At 40.2% G+C, this 17,514-nt stretch overlaps 1 protein-coding gene across 1 annotated transcript in view; it reads right to left on the bottom strand.

Moving 5' to 3' along the window:
- Positions 1–6,656: 6,656 nt before the first annotated feature.
- The window catches only part of GALNTL6 (polypeptide N-acetylgalactosaminyltransferase-like 6), a 934,188-nt gene continuing 923,330 nt past the window's right edge, over positions 6,657–17,514 (bottom strand). The window contains exon 12 of the mRNA XM_019534615.1: positions 6,657–13,864. Within this exon, the coding sequence (XP_019390160.1) occupies positions 13,697–13,864 (168 nt within the window). The 3' untranslated portion in view covers positions 6,657–13,696. The remainder of the gene's footprint in view (positions 13,865–17,514) is intronic.

Here is a 17,514-nt window from a genome sequence, read left to right as displayed (position 1 = left end):
GGGCTGCATGCTTCTGGCACTGCCTGTGCAGTGGGGAGGGGGATAGAGGCCACACAGTGCCAGTACAACCCACAAAGTGTGGGGCTGTGTACTGGAAGTGTAGCTAGTGGAGGGGAGCAGGGTGGAGAGCCAGGATTTACCCTGCAGTATATTGCTCATGCAGTGTTTGGCTCCTGGCTGCAGCAAATTTGGACAGCCCTGTTTTGGGCTAAGGGATTCTAGTTTGATCCATTTGAGCTGGCTGCTGGACACTTCTCCCAAGATTCCTGGTGTATGACAATCTTACATTGTCAAGACAACTTAGATTGTCATTAAATAAAAATCAGAAATAATTCTGTGACAAGAGACCAGAACCCAGGTTTTCCCTTCCCAAATACCCTAACCACAGGACTATAGAGTCAAGCTCTAACTTGTTTGTTTTACTGCTGGACCCATTATCTTTGCATTTTTGGTTGCATAGCGACTCATCTTTTTCAGCAGATGGGTAAAGGGTGCCCTCACTTAGACTATTTTATAATTTGGGGGTGAGGATACTCTCCTGGGAAGTGGAAGAATTGGGTTGGAACTGCCTTCCTTTGTGAGGGGTGATTTGGTAAAAGGACTCCAGGCTCTACATTCAAGTAGATGAAAGTGGTTCTTTTGTTCATGTCATTCAGGCAGCTAAGCTTCAGAATGGGGTAGGACTTCAGTCACAGCTCTGCGCTCATTGTTTCTTACTGGCCAGCTCTAAGCAGTTCCCCCTGGGAATTACCTTTGGGAGGCCCCTGCTTGTGGCCCTGAACCTTACTGGTGCCTAACTCTGTTTCTTTGAAAGTTCCTCCTGGATCAGGTACTTCCTTTATAGTACTTTCAGGTACTGCTTTATAGGCAGTATGGGTGCATCTACACATTGCCCTATGGTGACATTGCTACAGCACCATGCTTTAGTATTTCCTTTTGGAAGTACAAAAGCATGGCACAGTAATTGCCTGTACTGCGCCATGTACATGGTCCACAGTTAGATTTCACTGCTATATTGCTGTAGTGGCACACTAAAACAGGGAGTGAGCTGCTATAGCAACATAGCTGCCAATCATGTGTAGACCCACATGATAGCTACATCACTGTAGCATGCTGTACAGTAGCGTGGCGCATCGCTAAGGCAGCATAGGGCTATGTGTAGATGCACCATATGACAACTAAGCTGGAGGTACCTAAAGAGCCTCTTGGGATCTCACGCTGTTTATTATTGCACAGTTGCTTGTCACCTATGGCCTTGTACAAAAAGGGGCTGACTGCTTTCTTTTTCCTCAGGTGTGGGAGCATGGGGGGGAGGAAAGGCATGCCGCCATCTTGAGAAACGCCCAATCCCAATGCAAGCTGCAACACTCAGCCAGACATGCTCTTACCTGCAAAAGTTTTTCAAAGCCTGTTTCCTAGAAGGCTTACAAGGTAATATTAAGATGATTAACTATAAGGTAGCATTTCATACAGATGCTTTGCCCAGACTACAAATCCCAAACAAGAGTCTTAAGTTATCTTATTATGTTCAACTTCAAGCTATGGTATTTATCTTAAAGCCAATGGCTAATGGTTCTTACATTATACAAAATGCTTGATTATTCTTTTACTAATAACTTATGTTTGTTCCTAGTCTTTCTTTAACCAAGGGTAGCTACTATGATCCTAAATCCAGTCTCCTTTGGGACCGTATGTTAATTTTTGCAGCTGTCTTGTTATTGAGGAAATCTTTGTGCTTTATTTTAAGGCAGTCACTGAGGGATATTTATCAAGGGCGACACAATCGAACTGTCTATAAAGGATTAGTCCCAGATAATTTAGTTATTGGATTGCCTAAAAATTGCAGTTGAGATAATAGGGTTTTTTTTCTCTCAGTTGCTGATATTTTTAGTGCAGTTTTGATTACAGGCAGTTTTTGTGCTAGTCAGAAGAGGAGCAGTCAGTTATTTTAAAGGAAGTTTATAGTCTTTCTTGTCATCTATTATTTTTAGAAGTCTTGAAAACCAATATCAGCTTAATTAAAGCTTCAGGAAAGTGCTGCAATAAACAAATGCTGACCAAAACAGGCTGCACCAAATTAATCTCTGGTGCAACTCCACTGAAGTCAGTGGATCTCAGGGCTGAATTTAGCCCACTGTTATAGACTTCTACATTGTAAATTTTAAAACAATCACTTTTGTATTCTTAAAAGATAAATTCTAAAATATGCATAAGGAGAGAGAAGGAGGCAAAAAAAAAACCCTTGACAAGATGATTGACTCCTGCTGTCTCTGTTCATGACCTTTCAGTATATGAAAGGGCATATCCTTCAAATGTATATGAAGGATACATTTTCTATTTTATAGAGAATAAATATAAGTTGGACCTACCTTGGGGAGGGAAGGGCAGTTCCTGCTTTTATTCATCTTCATTGGCGTTGGAAGTTAATAAATATGTCCCAACCTACTGAATGGACTAAAGGGAAGCAGAAATAATAACACTTGGTGAAGTTCTGGCTCCACTGACTTCAGTGGAAGCTCTGTCCTGACTATGGTATGGCCTAAATTTCACAATGAACCCTGTTTTCAAGTCTCGCTGAACTCTGCAGGTGTAACCCCATGATGTCAGTAGAAATTTCCCAATATACACCATGTTCAATCAGAAGCAGGCCCTATGTGTCCTTTTCTGCCCTTTTTTAAATTTTATAATATTCAGGTTAGTCTATGTGTACAACTGCACTCTGCTGGAAAAAAGGGAAGATATACAAGAGTACATGTTCATGTCTCACTCTAGAAGTTGAGTCACACAGGATATTTCCTCTAATATCTATGTACCTAAAAGAGATTCTCTTTCAGCTTAACTGTAGAGGCTTGTGTGTTATTCTGATCTGTTCCTATGGATGATCATAAGCCTATGCAGTCTCAGCATGCAGAGCAGAACAGCAGACAGCTGTGATTTCTGAGAGGTATTTATTAATTCAACTCATGGTAATTTTTGGAAACTGTACTTAATATTTTTCTTTGATCCCATAACTTAATACAATTTAATATAAAACAGACATGTGTACAATGTTTATTCCATATTTTAGGACCTTCAGTACAGTCTAGTACAGTCCAGTAACTTACAGACATGTGCTCCCTGTAAACTTCATAAGCTTTTCACTAAAATGTTATTTTAATACATCAATAAGCTGATCAGAGCATCTACAGTTGTTATTAATTAACATCTAAGCCAACTATCTTAGACTAGTCAGCACAGACGTGTATGTTTTCAATTATTATAATATATATTATTATTTATAGTTCATTGTCTAATACCTTAAATACACATATACGAAAAATAGTATTTTCCCATTATTTCAGAAAGCTATGTTAAACAAATTATGGTAAACAAAGTTCATTATACTCTCAACACTTTGGAAATTAGACAACTTTCTCTTACCTGCTAATTAGTCTTGACTGGCTATCCATCAGGTTAGAACACCACTGGCTAACACTGCCTACAAGTTGAAGGGAGTAGGATTAGTAAATTTTTCTCCAGGCATGGTCATTGGCTCTTTAAATTTCACTCTGTTACTTGTATATCAGGGCATATTTCTCCAGGATGTTGTGAAATGGTGAGTGAACACTGGAGGTACACTCAGGAGTAATATGATGGACAACCCTGAAAGAACAGAAGAAAAGTATCCTTACTAATGTTCATGGAAGAGGAGATCAATGTCAAGGAAGCTATTTTGATTGTAAGAAAGTGTCCCAGACATTTAAAGAGCTTTAAGTTTGGATAGAATTGCCATTTGGGTACCAGGTATATGGCAGTCACAGGGAGGAGTTTGCATTTGATTGCTTTAAAAAATCAGAGATGGGTGTATGGATTACCACATTATCCAGAAAGCAGTGGAGCACAGAGCTTCAACAGATGATGCATATACCCACAGGGAACTGAAAGTTAGTCCAAAGTTGAACTGCTTAAGGAAATCAAGAAAGGGATTTATAGAAACTTTGAGAGGGTTGAGGTATACAGCTTTGCACCACAGGAAGAAGATGGATAGTCAACATTTTCTTAGACATGAAAAGGGAAGGAACAGCCACTGGAGCCTTGGTTAAACTGTGTCAACTTTTTGGTTATGAAGATATAATTGGCTGGGCTCAGATGCAAACACTGTCCCTTAACTAGATATCTCTGGCTGTGGCGTGGAGGTCTACATTGTACACAAGGCAGGAAGCCAAGGATGCGGAGGCCGAAAATTGGAGTTCATCTGTGAGACCTGCTTCTTCTACGTGAGGGATGTCCCCTCAGACATCAGTCCTTTTAGCAACTCAGATATGGGGATTTTGCATTTATTCTTAGACCTCCCAGGAATTCCTTAAATGGAAGGGTAGGACCAAGCTTCTACTCGGGTAGATTAGGTGCACAGAAGTGATTTTGTAGAAATAATATTGCAAGGTTCCATGTTGCTTGTAATCCTGTTATTTTCATATAAAATATTCAAAGTTTGTCATTAACAAAGCTCTTGTTCTAACTCCCAGTCTCCAAACTTATCTTGAGCTCCAAGAGCCAAGATGAGTTCTTTGCTTCTTGTGCATCGGTGACAGCTACTGTTTTGGCTGACACTCTAGGAACAGAGGAGGTCCTCTAAAGCTAAAAGCAAGAGCTTATCCATTTTAAACATGGTTTTTTCTGCCTGGGGTTGTATCAGCCTCATATTCTCTATGGGTCACAGAAGGGGACCTGTGACACACACACATTGATGGGCTACTTCTTTACAACTAGTAAAACTTCTGGATGTCAAACACCTTTCAGTTACACTTCTAACTCTTCATTGGCTTGTGATAGGTTTACCTTAGTACAGTATAATTCTTTTATTATGCAGAGTGTGGAAAAGCATCCAGCTCACTCTCCTGTAGCTGTGTGGGTACTGCAGTATTAACAGGAGTGTAAGTGGGTGCCTCCTCGGTGCCTGCTATTCTTATCACTGTCTTCCTTATTTGCCCACCACGCTTTTTTAGGAGACCGATAACATGTGAAAGGAGATTGGCAGCTGCTGGGATAGTGGTAAGATATTGCTGCTCTGGTTTCTGCCGCAGGCTCCACCTTCCTACACCCTGTCCTGTCCCAGCCAGTGTCTAATTAGTGTGATGCTAGTCAACTGAGTCTCTCTTCCTCAGGAGTGAGGGTCATTAGCCCTGCCTGCTCTTTCAGCAGTCGCACCCTCCCTCCATTCCTTCAGACGGGGTGATCTGGTTTCTCTCCCCGCCTCCTCCAGCCCAAGGGGATGATCTCCCATTTATAAAAGTGTCCTTGTCTAGGACCTGCAGTTCCCCTGTAACAGTCCTGCCAGGGAACTGGGTCCCAGTCAACTCTGAACCTCGGGGTGTCTGTGGTCGTCTGGCCCCTTCCCTCTGATACCAGTCCCATTTTCCCAGTTGTCCCAGTTTTCACTAACACAGTCCTTTTTACTATGCATCTGGGTCACTTGCTGATAGCCTTCTCTTGTCACCCCTCTCTGGGTTTGTCTTCCTGGATGACTCATCACAGTTATAAATTCATCATGGTCCATCCACCCCTGCCTCACTCGGCCAGCATTTCCTTAGTCTCTGTTAATCCTCTGTACCGGCTTTCAGCAGCTTCCTCCAGGTGCCTCTCTCTCTTTCCCCCTCTGGTAAACAACTCACAGCCGGCTTTCTCTTCAACAGGTTCTTCTGGGATGGTGGTCAATCAGCGTTGGCTCCAGCAGAGGACCTCTGTGTTGCTGGGATTCCCCTCTCAGCGTCTGACATCACTGGGAATCGACGAAGTATGGTGGGCTCACCCCCGGTAAGTATTCTTCCATTCTCTCCTAGCCCTTGGAACAGGGGCAATGGGCAGTCCCCTGTTACCAGGAGTAAGTACAAAACTCATGCACACCTATTTTTTCACCAAATGAAGCAGATGTGAATACACTTACAAAGAAGCAGATCATTTGAGTAAGATACTGCCATTTTTACACAATTCTTTTCGACTGGATTTACAGATCCAGTTCTAGAATGCATTTCTAGTATTTAAGGATGAGACAGGAGATGGAATCCAGCCTATCAGATACTGTTAATCCAGCCTAGGAAACTGTCCAGTCTCAAAGATACAACAACATCTGTCCTGTTGCATTGGAAAATGTGGTTCTGTCAGAGATAGGATCTGTAAGGAGACTGAGATGGAAGGATGCAAATTCCCAGCATCATTGGTTTGATAAATTACTGGCTCGTGCACAAGTAGCAGCAGGATAAATTCCAGTATGTCTGGGGCACAGGCTGCAGGCAGAGAGACTGGGGGTCCATAAGGCTGATGGCAAGCTGCTGAAGCTCCTCCAGTCAAGCAGAGATCAAAGTAGCTTCTGTTACTATTATCTCGGGAAAGGGGTTTGATGGAGAAGAAACATCCTTTTTCCCTGCTGTAAAGTGAGGAAAGAAAGATCATTATTCCTGATAGGCAAGATCCTACAGATCTGAAGGAAGGAAAATCAGGAAAAAGAATAAAGAGAATAGGGGAAAAGGGGATAAAAACAAACCCTCATCAGAGTGTAAATTTGATACAGAGAGTCTGTTTGGTCCTGGATCCAGTGAGTGATGCCTGGAGAGAAACATACCACTATATATTCTTGCTCCAGACAGCAAGTGCAAAGAGCTAACTGGTAGTGATCTGGACCAGCAGCTCCTGGAAAATCTGTGGAACATCCTCCTAGTCCCAGGGGGGCAGAGCATTCTGAGAATGGCGGGACCGGCCCAACCCTGATGTTGGGTCTGTAACAGCAGCGTGGTCTGTGAAATAGCTATTGTTGGAAGTGCAATGTCATGGGGCTGCTTCTGCTGCTAGGGTATGGGCACTGTGGGGGTGGGGGCACAATTCTGGCACCCCTACCAAAATTGGCACCTGAGGCTGGTGGTCCCTGCCCCACTCCATGTTATTCTACTGTTTTGTGCCACCCCACAAAGGTGGTGCCCAGGGCTGCTGAGTTTCCTATGGTTGATCTTTGAATGTCCCCTTCCATGCTCTTTTACATCCAGAAAATATCAAAGCTTACTTGATCCACGGTCCTCCCCCTTTCTAACTAAACTGGCAAGTGATAACTTCACCATCCAGCCCATAACTTTCTCAGTTCCAACTCACAATTCCTGATTTTCCTAATTTGAGCTCTCTACTGTCATTCATTCCTCTAGGTTACCAACCTGTCTATTTTACTGAATGAATCATAAGCCCATCTGATCCCATGCTACAAGAGAAAACAGAGAGTTTGTTCTAATTCTGGTACCATTTGGGACTCCTGGGTAGATTATACCTAATAATTTATTGTGCCAATCAGATCAGGATGTTCAGGGCTGACCTGCAGACATACTAAAATTTTGTTTTGCCTGTGATTCTTTAAAGTTTGGGAATCTCAGCCTTGAAGTGTCAAAGATTACTTTAATCATATCAGTTCATCCTTTAAAAAAAGATCAAGAATAAGGCTGAACTTGATGAAAGCCAAGTTTTCCATCTCTCTTGCAAATGTCATTTATATACTAGCATTACTTATCTAAATGTGTCCCATAATATCTTCTTTCACTTCTCTACACTACTCATTATGCCAGTCATCATACCCTGTTGAACTCTGCTTCTCCAACCATTGCCTTTTTCCATGTCTCTTGCTAAACACAGGCTTTCCTTTCAGGCCTGGTCCATAAGGCCATTACTTTTTCCTGATTCATATATCCTCTTCTACATCAAGGAGCAAATAAACATAGACAACTATTTTTGTACATTACTTTAAAAAACCCAAACCCTATTTTACTATGCTATAAACATCATTACTTAGTTTTATTGCTTTGATCGCTTCTTTCCCCACCTCTTTCCTGTTGTCTTTATTCTATTGTTGTCTGAATTGGGTTGTAAGAACTTTGGGGCAAGGACCATCTTTTCTTATCTGTGAAGTGAAGCACCTACGACATTACTAGATAATAAACAATAATAAGATGATTGGAACTTCATAAATATTGAAGATAGTTAGACAGCTATCGCCAACATTTCCTCAGATGGCCAGGTTAAAAAGGCAGCTTCTTAAAACAGCACTCCCAGATAGTGATTGCCAGCCCATCAGCATGTAGAAATCCTGTCACACAATTTTAAGAGTCCAGCAGGAGAGTATTGTAGGATTACAATACTCATCTGTGAGTTACAAAAAAAGCCATGTTGGTTATTAAACATGGTCATAAGTAATGGCAGCAACTAGCCATAGGTGTACCAAATCCTGCTCAGTTCCAGAATAAAACCCTTAACTAGAAAACACTGTATAGGATTAATCCATTAACATAGTTTACTGATTCATCCAGAGTTTTCTAGGGGAGAACTATTATTTGCAAACAAAAGTTCGGTGAACCTTTGGTATCTCCAAACATGTAAGGTATTTCTCATGTTAAACCACATCTTCACCATCAGCCTCTACTTAAAAGTTAACGCAACTCCTTATTTGACTATGCTGTAAGATCATTTTCAGAGACAATGACTTCACAATAAACAAGGATAACATTTTGGGATCTTTGTACTCTTTGTATCAACAGAAACAACATTTATCGGAAGGTTAGCTAGGTGTCTTAGCTTGGTCTTAGCCAGCCTAGTTTGTAAGCAATAGTACTGTTTGTCTAGTACCAGCTAGCAAATACAATAGCTTCAAGTCAGTCTGTTAGGTTCAAAGCTTTGAAGTAGTTCTTGTAACCACCTTAACAGAAAATTTGAAATGAAGATACCATGTAGAGTTTGTGTACTCACAAAAACATGCTGGATTGACATCAGCAGAGACTAAAGCCTTTTATTCACAAAAATGGTACTATACGGGTTGCAGTAACACTGCAAACCTCTCAGTACTGCCCTGCTAAAGTGCTTTCAAGCCACTCCTTGCTGGACAGGCTGAGAGGGTAATGCTAATTGTCATCTCCTGAGACTGTCAGCAAGGATGCAAACTAATATCAATTGTGATAGAACTTATGTGATGGAGACACCTGTCATTTCACTAGGCTAGTTTATATCTAGCACATAGCGATTGCTTATATCACTAGTTGTGACTAGTTTTGAAGATTTAGCATTTTAATGTTTAAAGATCATTTAATGTTTAAAGATCATAAATGTATAAACTAATTTATTCAGGCTAGACATATACTATGACATTATAGTGTGCTATTAAAAAACTTAAAACAACCTGAATTTGTGAAATCAGATCACAAGTAATAAATAATGAAATCTTGTCACAATGCAAGGACTTCTGCAGCAAGATGCCTTTGCTGACATGTCAGTCATGATGACAGATTAAACAGCTGCTGATGCTCTTGGTCACATTTGAAAATCATATTATTTAGAAACAATCGTGCTGACGCCTTTTGTTTTTTTTCCACTATACTTTGGATATACTCATGAAAGCAAATGTGATTTAAAAGTTTTACCAGCACATGTTGCTTGTTTCAGTTTCTTCAACTACGATCATATCTCCCCTGCTCTAACTTCTGCACCAGTCAATTTCAATGTTGCAGATAGACTGTAGTGTCTATAAAGTGAAGAATTAATGACAAGTGGCAATAAGCCCTTATGAAATAACAATTTTGTTTCCAGGGAGATGTAATGCAAACTCAAAAGAAGATGTGTTGAAAAACACAAAGGGTGTAGGGCCAGATCATCAGGTGGTGTAAAACAATGAAACATCAGTTTATACCTCCTGAAGACCTGACCCAGAATACACGTAGAACCAATTGTAAATAGTGTTTTTGAAGTGATACAAAGCAATATTTTATAGCATTTTTAACAGTAATTAACAAAAAGAATAGTCCTATAGCAGCTTTCTAAGGGCCTGAGTCTCATTTGAGAGAGCCACAGGCTGCAGCTGAATATTCTGGCAGGGTCCCTGGGTTCAATTAAGGCAGCAGAACGTACCCAGCAATCTACTCCTAGCATTATGCAAATGTTTATAGGATTGGGTTTGGAGGATATAGTTGTGGGATGGCTTGCAGAATTTCTAAACATAAAATCAGTCATAAATAGGGACCTACTCAAATTGCATTTTTTTTCATGGAAACTTGCAATTTGAGGTGGTTTCCATGAAAAATAGCATTCCTTGTGACTTTTGGCAGAATTGCTGGGCAGCAGGAGGGGGGCTTACTGAAAATAAGATGCTGGCTCCTGAACTACCATGGCTCCCCAGGAAACAGAGAGGGAGCTGAGATGTTGGTTGCCCTCTCCTCCTTCCACTACTGATTGGCCAAAAGGGCTGCCCATCATGAGGCCCCACCCCTCTGCACCAATCAGCAACAAGGGGCAAAACTGCATGAATGCCAATCCTTTTGGGCAATCAGTGGTGATGGATGGGGCTGCCTGAAGAACAACCTTCAGCCAATCAGTAATGAGGGCCAGGGCTACCGCCAGGGCCCTTTAGCCAATCAACACTGTGTATGTGTGTGTGCAGGGGAGAGAGGGGAGCTCACCGCAAAATAACACAAAAATGGCAGCAAGTAAGTGATTGGCTTGCAAAATCACCCACCTGCCTCCTCGATTTATAAAACCCTACTGAAATCAGTGGAAGACAGGATTCGCCTCACAGTTATAGATGTCTATTTGTATTAAGTTCTTTTTAAAGGTACTCTCTTTTTTGCCAGTATATCTCATGTTAAACTTCTGCTCCAACTGTTATAAGACACAATTTGGAGTGCCTTTGTCCCCTTGGCTTGCATGCCACACTTTTTGGTTATGTGTGCAGATGTGGTACAACTTTTCTCCCTTTCATTTTTTTCCAAGAGATAGTGATGAAGCCAAAATGTTTTGGTGATTCTCTATTGTTTGAAGAGTCATGGATCCTACCAGGTAATGTTCTTTTCACTGTATAGGACTGATTGTGCTAAAAATTCAAAATTTCAGTCATCAAAAAATAAAACACTGTTAGTGCTCAGTAAGATTTCCTTAAAGTGGGCCCTTGCCTTAATAAACATGTTATATTCATTCAGGGTGTCTTTTTCATTACACAAGACATATAACAGGGTTCCTTATAAATTTTCTGCCAAGGTACACAATTTTTTTCTAGAAAATGAAAAAAAAAAGCATTTATTGGAGCACACTGACGTTCTGTTCAAAGATCTGAATCTTATTAACGTGGAATATTGTTCCATGGCAAGTGATGGAGCTTAGAAAGGCTGTAGATCTCAAGTGCCTTGACTAACTGCAAGTAACAGGAAGGTTCCCTGTGGCAGTGTAAATTTTTGTATAGCGGTACGCACCTAGGGCTGTAAGAGACGCAGAATGTCTTTGCCACAACTGCAGTTTAGTTTCTAGTAAATATTTTCAAAATTCACTGATCGGGCTGCATTCAGACACTGAATGATATGACCCCACCGAAGTTTTGTATTATGTAAATTGCTTAGCCTGGCTAGGTACGTCTCCCATAGCTCTTATATCTAAGATATAGGGTACTGCTTCCAGTACTTTTACGATCTTGGGCAAGTCCAAATGGGCAATTTGGAGTTTTCATTTTCACTTCTACATTCTAGGCATCTATTTTTCTTCAGTTTTCAAACCTTTTTTTGTTAATGCTTGAGCTGCAAATAAATTGTGCCAGGAGTCTTGCAGCTGAGAGGATGCACAGCCTGTAATGCCCAGTCTATGTACTAGTAGCTAATAAAAATCTCAACCTCTTTCTGGTGACAACTTCATCAACTTCTGCTGGACTGAGGCATGAGACAGCCTGAGGTTAAATCAATTTTCTTCCATTGTGCAGTGCAGTGTCTTCAAGTTTAAATCTAAACAATGCCGTAATGTCTAGCCTACAGGCAAATTGCTCCTTGAACATTTGATACGTATCTTTCCTCAGTTGAAGCAAGGGTTCAACATACAGATGAATTGCACACAACTAATTTTCTAGAACATGCATCCTAAATGCTCTAAGATCTCTTGTGCTCCTCCTAAAAAGTCCCTACAACCTACAATTTGGAAGTTGTTGCCATAAAACTTCACACAAGCATGGATATCATACTCATCCTCCAGCTGCAACCACTGCTCTTCATGCACACAGCTGAAAATCAATCTAGACTCTCAGGAAGGGTAGTTTAAACATGAACAGTTTGGTTAGCCACCCACATTACTAACAATCAGAATTTACAGATCAAGTTATACATGATATTTTTGAAAGTGAAAAGTGTTATTATGGCCATCTCTTGTAAGATGTAATGTCTGCATTCACAGTACATTCATCTGTCAGTTCAGGATTCAAGTAAGACCAGGCCACTTAAATGTGCTACTAATTTTAGCAGTCCCTAAATCCTATCACTGTGTGTTACACATTAGTACACATCACTTTTTACTGAGGAAGAAAAACAGGTCTCTCCGAGCTGTATTAACCCACCCAATTCTCCTCCTCCCCACCATATTAAAGATATAAAAGATTTGGAGGACACTATTTTCCATAATGGATACCAACATAAGGAAATTAGAGCTACGTTAGATAGTCAGAATACTTTTTTTTGAGCTTTTGCTTTTCTCACTTTGTTTGCCCCACAACCCAGCAATATACAAAGCTGTTAGCTCAAAACAGTGGCAAATTCGTGCAATTTCCACTATGGATGTCATCAAGTTATTTGCAAAACATCTAACTAGTTTTGCAGAAACCCTTCCCCTTACCTCCACCTCCTAGAAATCTCTGATTATCCCTGCAGATCCTATAAAATGTGCTGCAGGGAGCCAACAATTTTTGTAGCTGATGGCAGTGTACCAATGCTATATGCCTATCCTGGCATATAGTAAACAATTAGTTTGTTATTCTCAATGCTTCTGTGAATATCTTAATTTTATTTAAATGGAACTTTATTAAAGATACCGGAAAAGTATGCTTTCTACAAACCTTGCATTGTGCTGCTATTATTGGTGATATATCCACTACTGCATGATTAGTAAGGATTTGGTAGATTTGACCTTTTGATTCTTAACTTACTCATGTTTGAGTCACAGCAGATGAATGTTAGGTAGATCCCATTATGTATGGAAATTTGATTTAGTTGCTTGATCAGGTTTTTTTTTTTTTTCCAAATGCAGGAGTGAAATGGGATGTAGACATCTTACAGTCTATTTCATGCTTCATTATAACGTAATTCTAACCCCTAAGATTTCTACCATTTTCATTTCGGTAATGAAAGGAATGTAATGGGGTGTAGTTTAAAATGATCTGCAGCAATTCTAAGGGTTAAACCTGCGTAACCCAACCTTTATTCAGAGAGTGACAGGAGTGCTGGGACACTGTTAACATTCCACCAGCTTGGTTAGTTCTAAACCTGTGATTTCTGCAGGTTCCCGTAGCAGTCATGCACACTATATACCCACCCCAAATAATAGCATCCATTCATAGCTACTCATTACAGCAGGGTTTGACCTGAGAAACTCTAGATTTTTGTTTCACTTTATTAACTTAGAAGGTTTTGAAACATTTATTTAAATAAAGTTTTCCCTTGACCAGCAAGGGAATTGTCAGCCTGAAGTTCTCAGCAGCATCTGGTGAGGCTCTCAGCCAAGTTCTTCAGATACTGTACATCCATAATGACAGCCCATTGGCCTTTGCCGTGGCATTTTCTTAATCCTCAGAACAGACTTCCTGGATCTAGGAAATTTAATTCCTGACTCCTTCGACCCAGATGCTGGCCAAAATGTAGTTTGCAATCTGAATGTAATCGTCTGGTTTTTTTTTTCCCTAGGAACTGCCCTTGCTGTTAAATTTTTCTAAAACAGTCATATTAATATGTTCAAAAATCCACTGCTGAGTTTCAGATAAAGGATCACATCTGTTCATGAAAATCTTCTTCTCAGCTGGGTTGCAATCTATGCAGCTGTTGCTTACTGGATGGAACAAAGTTTTGTCCTATGGGAATGAGGAAGAAAACAAAACAGAATTTAGTAGTAAATGATTAAAATGCTGTCATTTTCTAGAACTTAGATTGACATAACCCTGGCTAAAATGATATTGTGTTCTATAGTAATTCTGTGTGCAATAACCTGGAGTAATAAACTGAGTATTGTTGGGGATGTATAGATGGCCGAGTGGGTTCTTTGGACATTTTACTTCAGAAAACTGGGCACCTGAAAGAAACTGGAGCTGGCCCGTGGTCTTTTGACCCACAACCATACAGTGCAAAACAAAGGTAAAAATGGCTTTTCAAAAATGTACATACCAAGTTCCTTATACATTCCTCATACATTCATTTCAAAATGTGTGGCCTGAAAAGCTGCCTGATTTCTCCACTATAGGGCTAGAGGTTCTGGAGCAGTGCATTTTAAACAGGGGTGGCAGGGCCATCCTGATGGAGAGGGGATGGAAGAAATAAACACATTTAACACAGAGTTGTGGTGCATGGTCTAGATACAGGACTGGGGACTTTTTCTAAACACAACCACCAGAAATTCCATCTGGGACTTTTAAGTCACGTAACGCTCCGACGCACTTTCCCCATCCGTCTAAACCTGCTAATGGAGGCTAATATTGGCTAACGTGCCCAATGGAGATTTTGTGAGGATTAGAATGTAAGTTAATTATGAAAAAAGTATCAGTATTAACTGGGAATTACAGTTAGCTGAGTTTGGTCAAAACAAGATGCCATGGTAAATAGCAAAAGATTGGTCTTTGACAGTTTGGCTTGTACTGATGAATTTCAGCTATATTGCCTCCAAGAATACATTGAAGTCCATCTTAACTGAGGGCTTGAATAGTTCTAATGTATTTGTTATGTCCGTGTGTCTGGTGTGGGATTGATTAGATAGTTGGAAAGTTTCTGCTGATTGTACAATAATACACTTTTTGCATTTGTTGAAATAATGCTTCTAACTGCCCCAGATAAATACATTCAGGTTTCTCCCTCTCTGTGCCAGGCATACTTCTGCCAACAATCAGTACTAATCCAGGATGTGAACATTTGTACAGTCACAAAGAAGAGAAGAAAGAGTAACAGGAAGAAAATCATACTGTTAATAAATAAGTATGGTTAATAAAGCACCCTGCAACAGTGCTTAGAGAGCAAAACAACAAACATAAAACAGTTTTTTCACTCGCTTAAAAAACTCTACTTTCAAAAGAAATTACAGACAAGTTGGATTTTAGGGGGAGCTAGGCAGGCCTTAATTTGATGTGGCCTCTATACTTTCAGTACATACAATGAACAAAACCACATTTAAGAGCATAACACCCAATTCAGGCCCTAGAAGATTTGTTGTATATCTGCACGACTCACACGTATCTTCTCCTACATAGATAGCAGGAGAACACAATCTTTTTCTAAATAATATACTTTGAAGTAACAAAAAGTTCTCAAGAGGCAGCAGCAGGGCTGACAACAAAACCAGACCTGCCGACTATTTCTGAATCACCAGTAGGCAAATTCCCACCTGGCTTCCCCACCTCAGCCTGTGCATCCTTGTAAGCAGATGGGATATTTCAGTTTTCAAGAATCCTGAATTCTAGACAGGGCTGGATAGTATTATCCAATTATTATAGGGGATGTGAGTTAGCACAAGCCCCTTAGCTGTGGTTCATAATTCTTTTTTTTTGTGGTGGTTAAGGGTAGTGGTAACCAGTGCAAAAAAGGAGTAGAGGGGATGCTCTTCACTTTCTCTGCCATGACAGGTTGACCAGCACCATGTGTCCTTGCACTCAGGACAGCACAATGACTGTAACTGTGGCTGGCCCCTGTTCTGGGATTTTGGGAAATGACAATTTCTTATGTTCTTCCTCACCTTATAGACTTGCATGAGGACTAGCCACAACCTGGCCCCTACTGCTTTGGGACATCAGGATCCTTTGAAACTAGACTATCCTGGCTGCAAACAAGGAGAAAACAACCTGCTTCAATGGGGAAATTATGTGTAGTACAAGTGTTCTAGCCTTCCCCAGGAAAGCCAGTACGCTGCTGGGTTAGTCTGTGTAGATTTTTCTATAGGTATAATTTTTGGATTAAGCACTGCTCCTACTCCCTTTCTGAAAGGTTTGAAAATTAGGAGGCAGACCATGTCCCTTTAAGAACAGCTGTTTACCACTGGAAAGCTTCGTTTTGACTTAACCATGTACTAGTGTTATCCATTTGTCATCTCTACCTTTCTTTGACCTAAGGTCAGAGCTTGCTGCTGTCATTGAGATGAATGGACACAGACTCAGAACAGTAGTACATGCCCCAAAATATAATTTTCCATTTGCAGTAAGAGAGGCATAGGTATAAATCCCTCCTTCATAGTAATAATAAAGAGTGACAACAACCCTCTTTTAGAATTCAGTCCTATTTGAGAAGAATAAGTTGATTTTTAAACTTCATGTGAGCAAGTCCAATTATTACTTTATAAAGTAATATCTTTTTCATGAGATAATGGACATAGAGCAGGCCTGGACAGCTCAAGGAATTGGTAACGAAGCAAGAAGCCTTTCACTTTCTTCTAGGTCACTACTTAACTGTGGCCAAGGTCGGTAGTGACTGAAAGTCATTATCATCTGATGACTGCAGTAGTTTATCTGAAATGAGTTGGTAGCCTCAGCACAGTTTCTGCTGGACAGGTGTGTACATGATAAAAACCATCATCCGAATGACACCCGCTTTGGCAGTCTCAGCAAAAGAAACTACAGACTTAATGGGCACCAGGGAGAAAATTTGCTTTCACAATTTGTCCCTGAAGTGCTATCAGGGGCAATCTGAGCAAACTGTACTGCTTTTGTACCTGTTCTGTGCAGAGAGGACATTAGTCTCTGACATAAATCTAGCAGCTTTCATAATCACTATGCTCAGAATAGAATTATAGCATAATGAATTTGATCTTTCACAACATTTTTTTTTTTTTTTTTTAGAGATGTACTAAATCAGTCCCCACTTTGGTACCTGTAGAAGTGCTACAAATGGTAGTGAAGGGCTACAGCACATAAATTGAATCATGCTGTATCAGGATTATTCTATTACTCATCCATCTGGAGTGACGCTAAAATACAAATCGAGGGCAGGTCTCTTCCCTGGGAGAAATGGAAAATGTCAGGGTCTTTGCAGTTTCAAATCTGGAGCATGTACAAGTTAACTTTTCATGCTTATGGAATGTTTTTATCTTGCGAAGCTATCAAAACTTGAAGTTTCCTGTAATTTTAGATTATCTGTATATTTACTTCTCAAAGAGCCCCTGACCTACCTACCTATCTCGTGTTATATTGCTTCCATCACTGATATCTGATTTTCAATAGAGATTCCTTCTTTCAGTCACAACATCATGCATGTTGTTACTTGGACTAGTCCTATTTGGTAACTCCAGTGTTTTGAGAGAGATGGGTATGCTGTGTTCTTTGATTAAGAAAAAAATGTTTTGGATTGTGCCAAAAATATGCAAATGCTTTCATGGTAAGTGATTGTTTAATAATATAATTTAATTTGTAATAAAAAAATAATTTACCAAGTCAGGCAATAGATTTACTGTTCAACTGTAGCATATCAGGCAATAGTGTTGATAGTGTAGGAATCAGTAGTTATTTGACATATTCTTTGCCTGTGTCCA

This window comes from Crocodylus porosus, unplaced genomic scaffold, assembly GCF_001723895.1.
Source record: "Crocodylus porosus isolate Cpor-Errol unplaced genomic scaffold, CroPor_comp1, whole genome shotgun sequence".
NCBI lineage: Eukaryota > Metazoa > Chordata > Crocodylia > Crocodylidae > Crocodylus > Crocodylus porosus.
The sequence above is the reverse complement of the archived record's forward strand: the minus strand, read 5'-3'. Positions and strand labels throughout refer to the sequence as shown.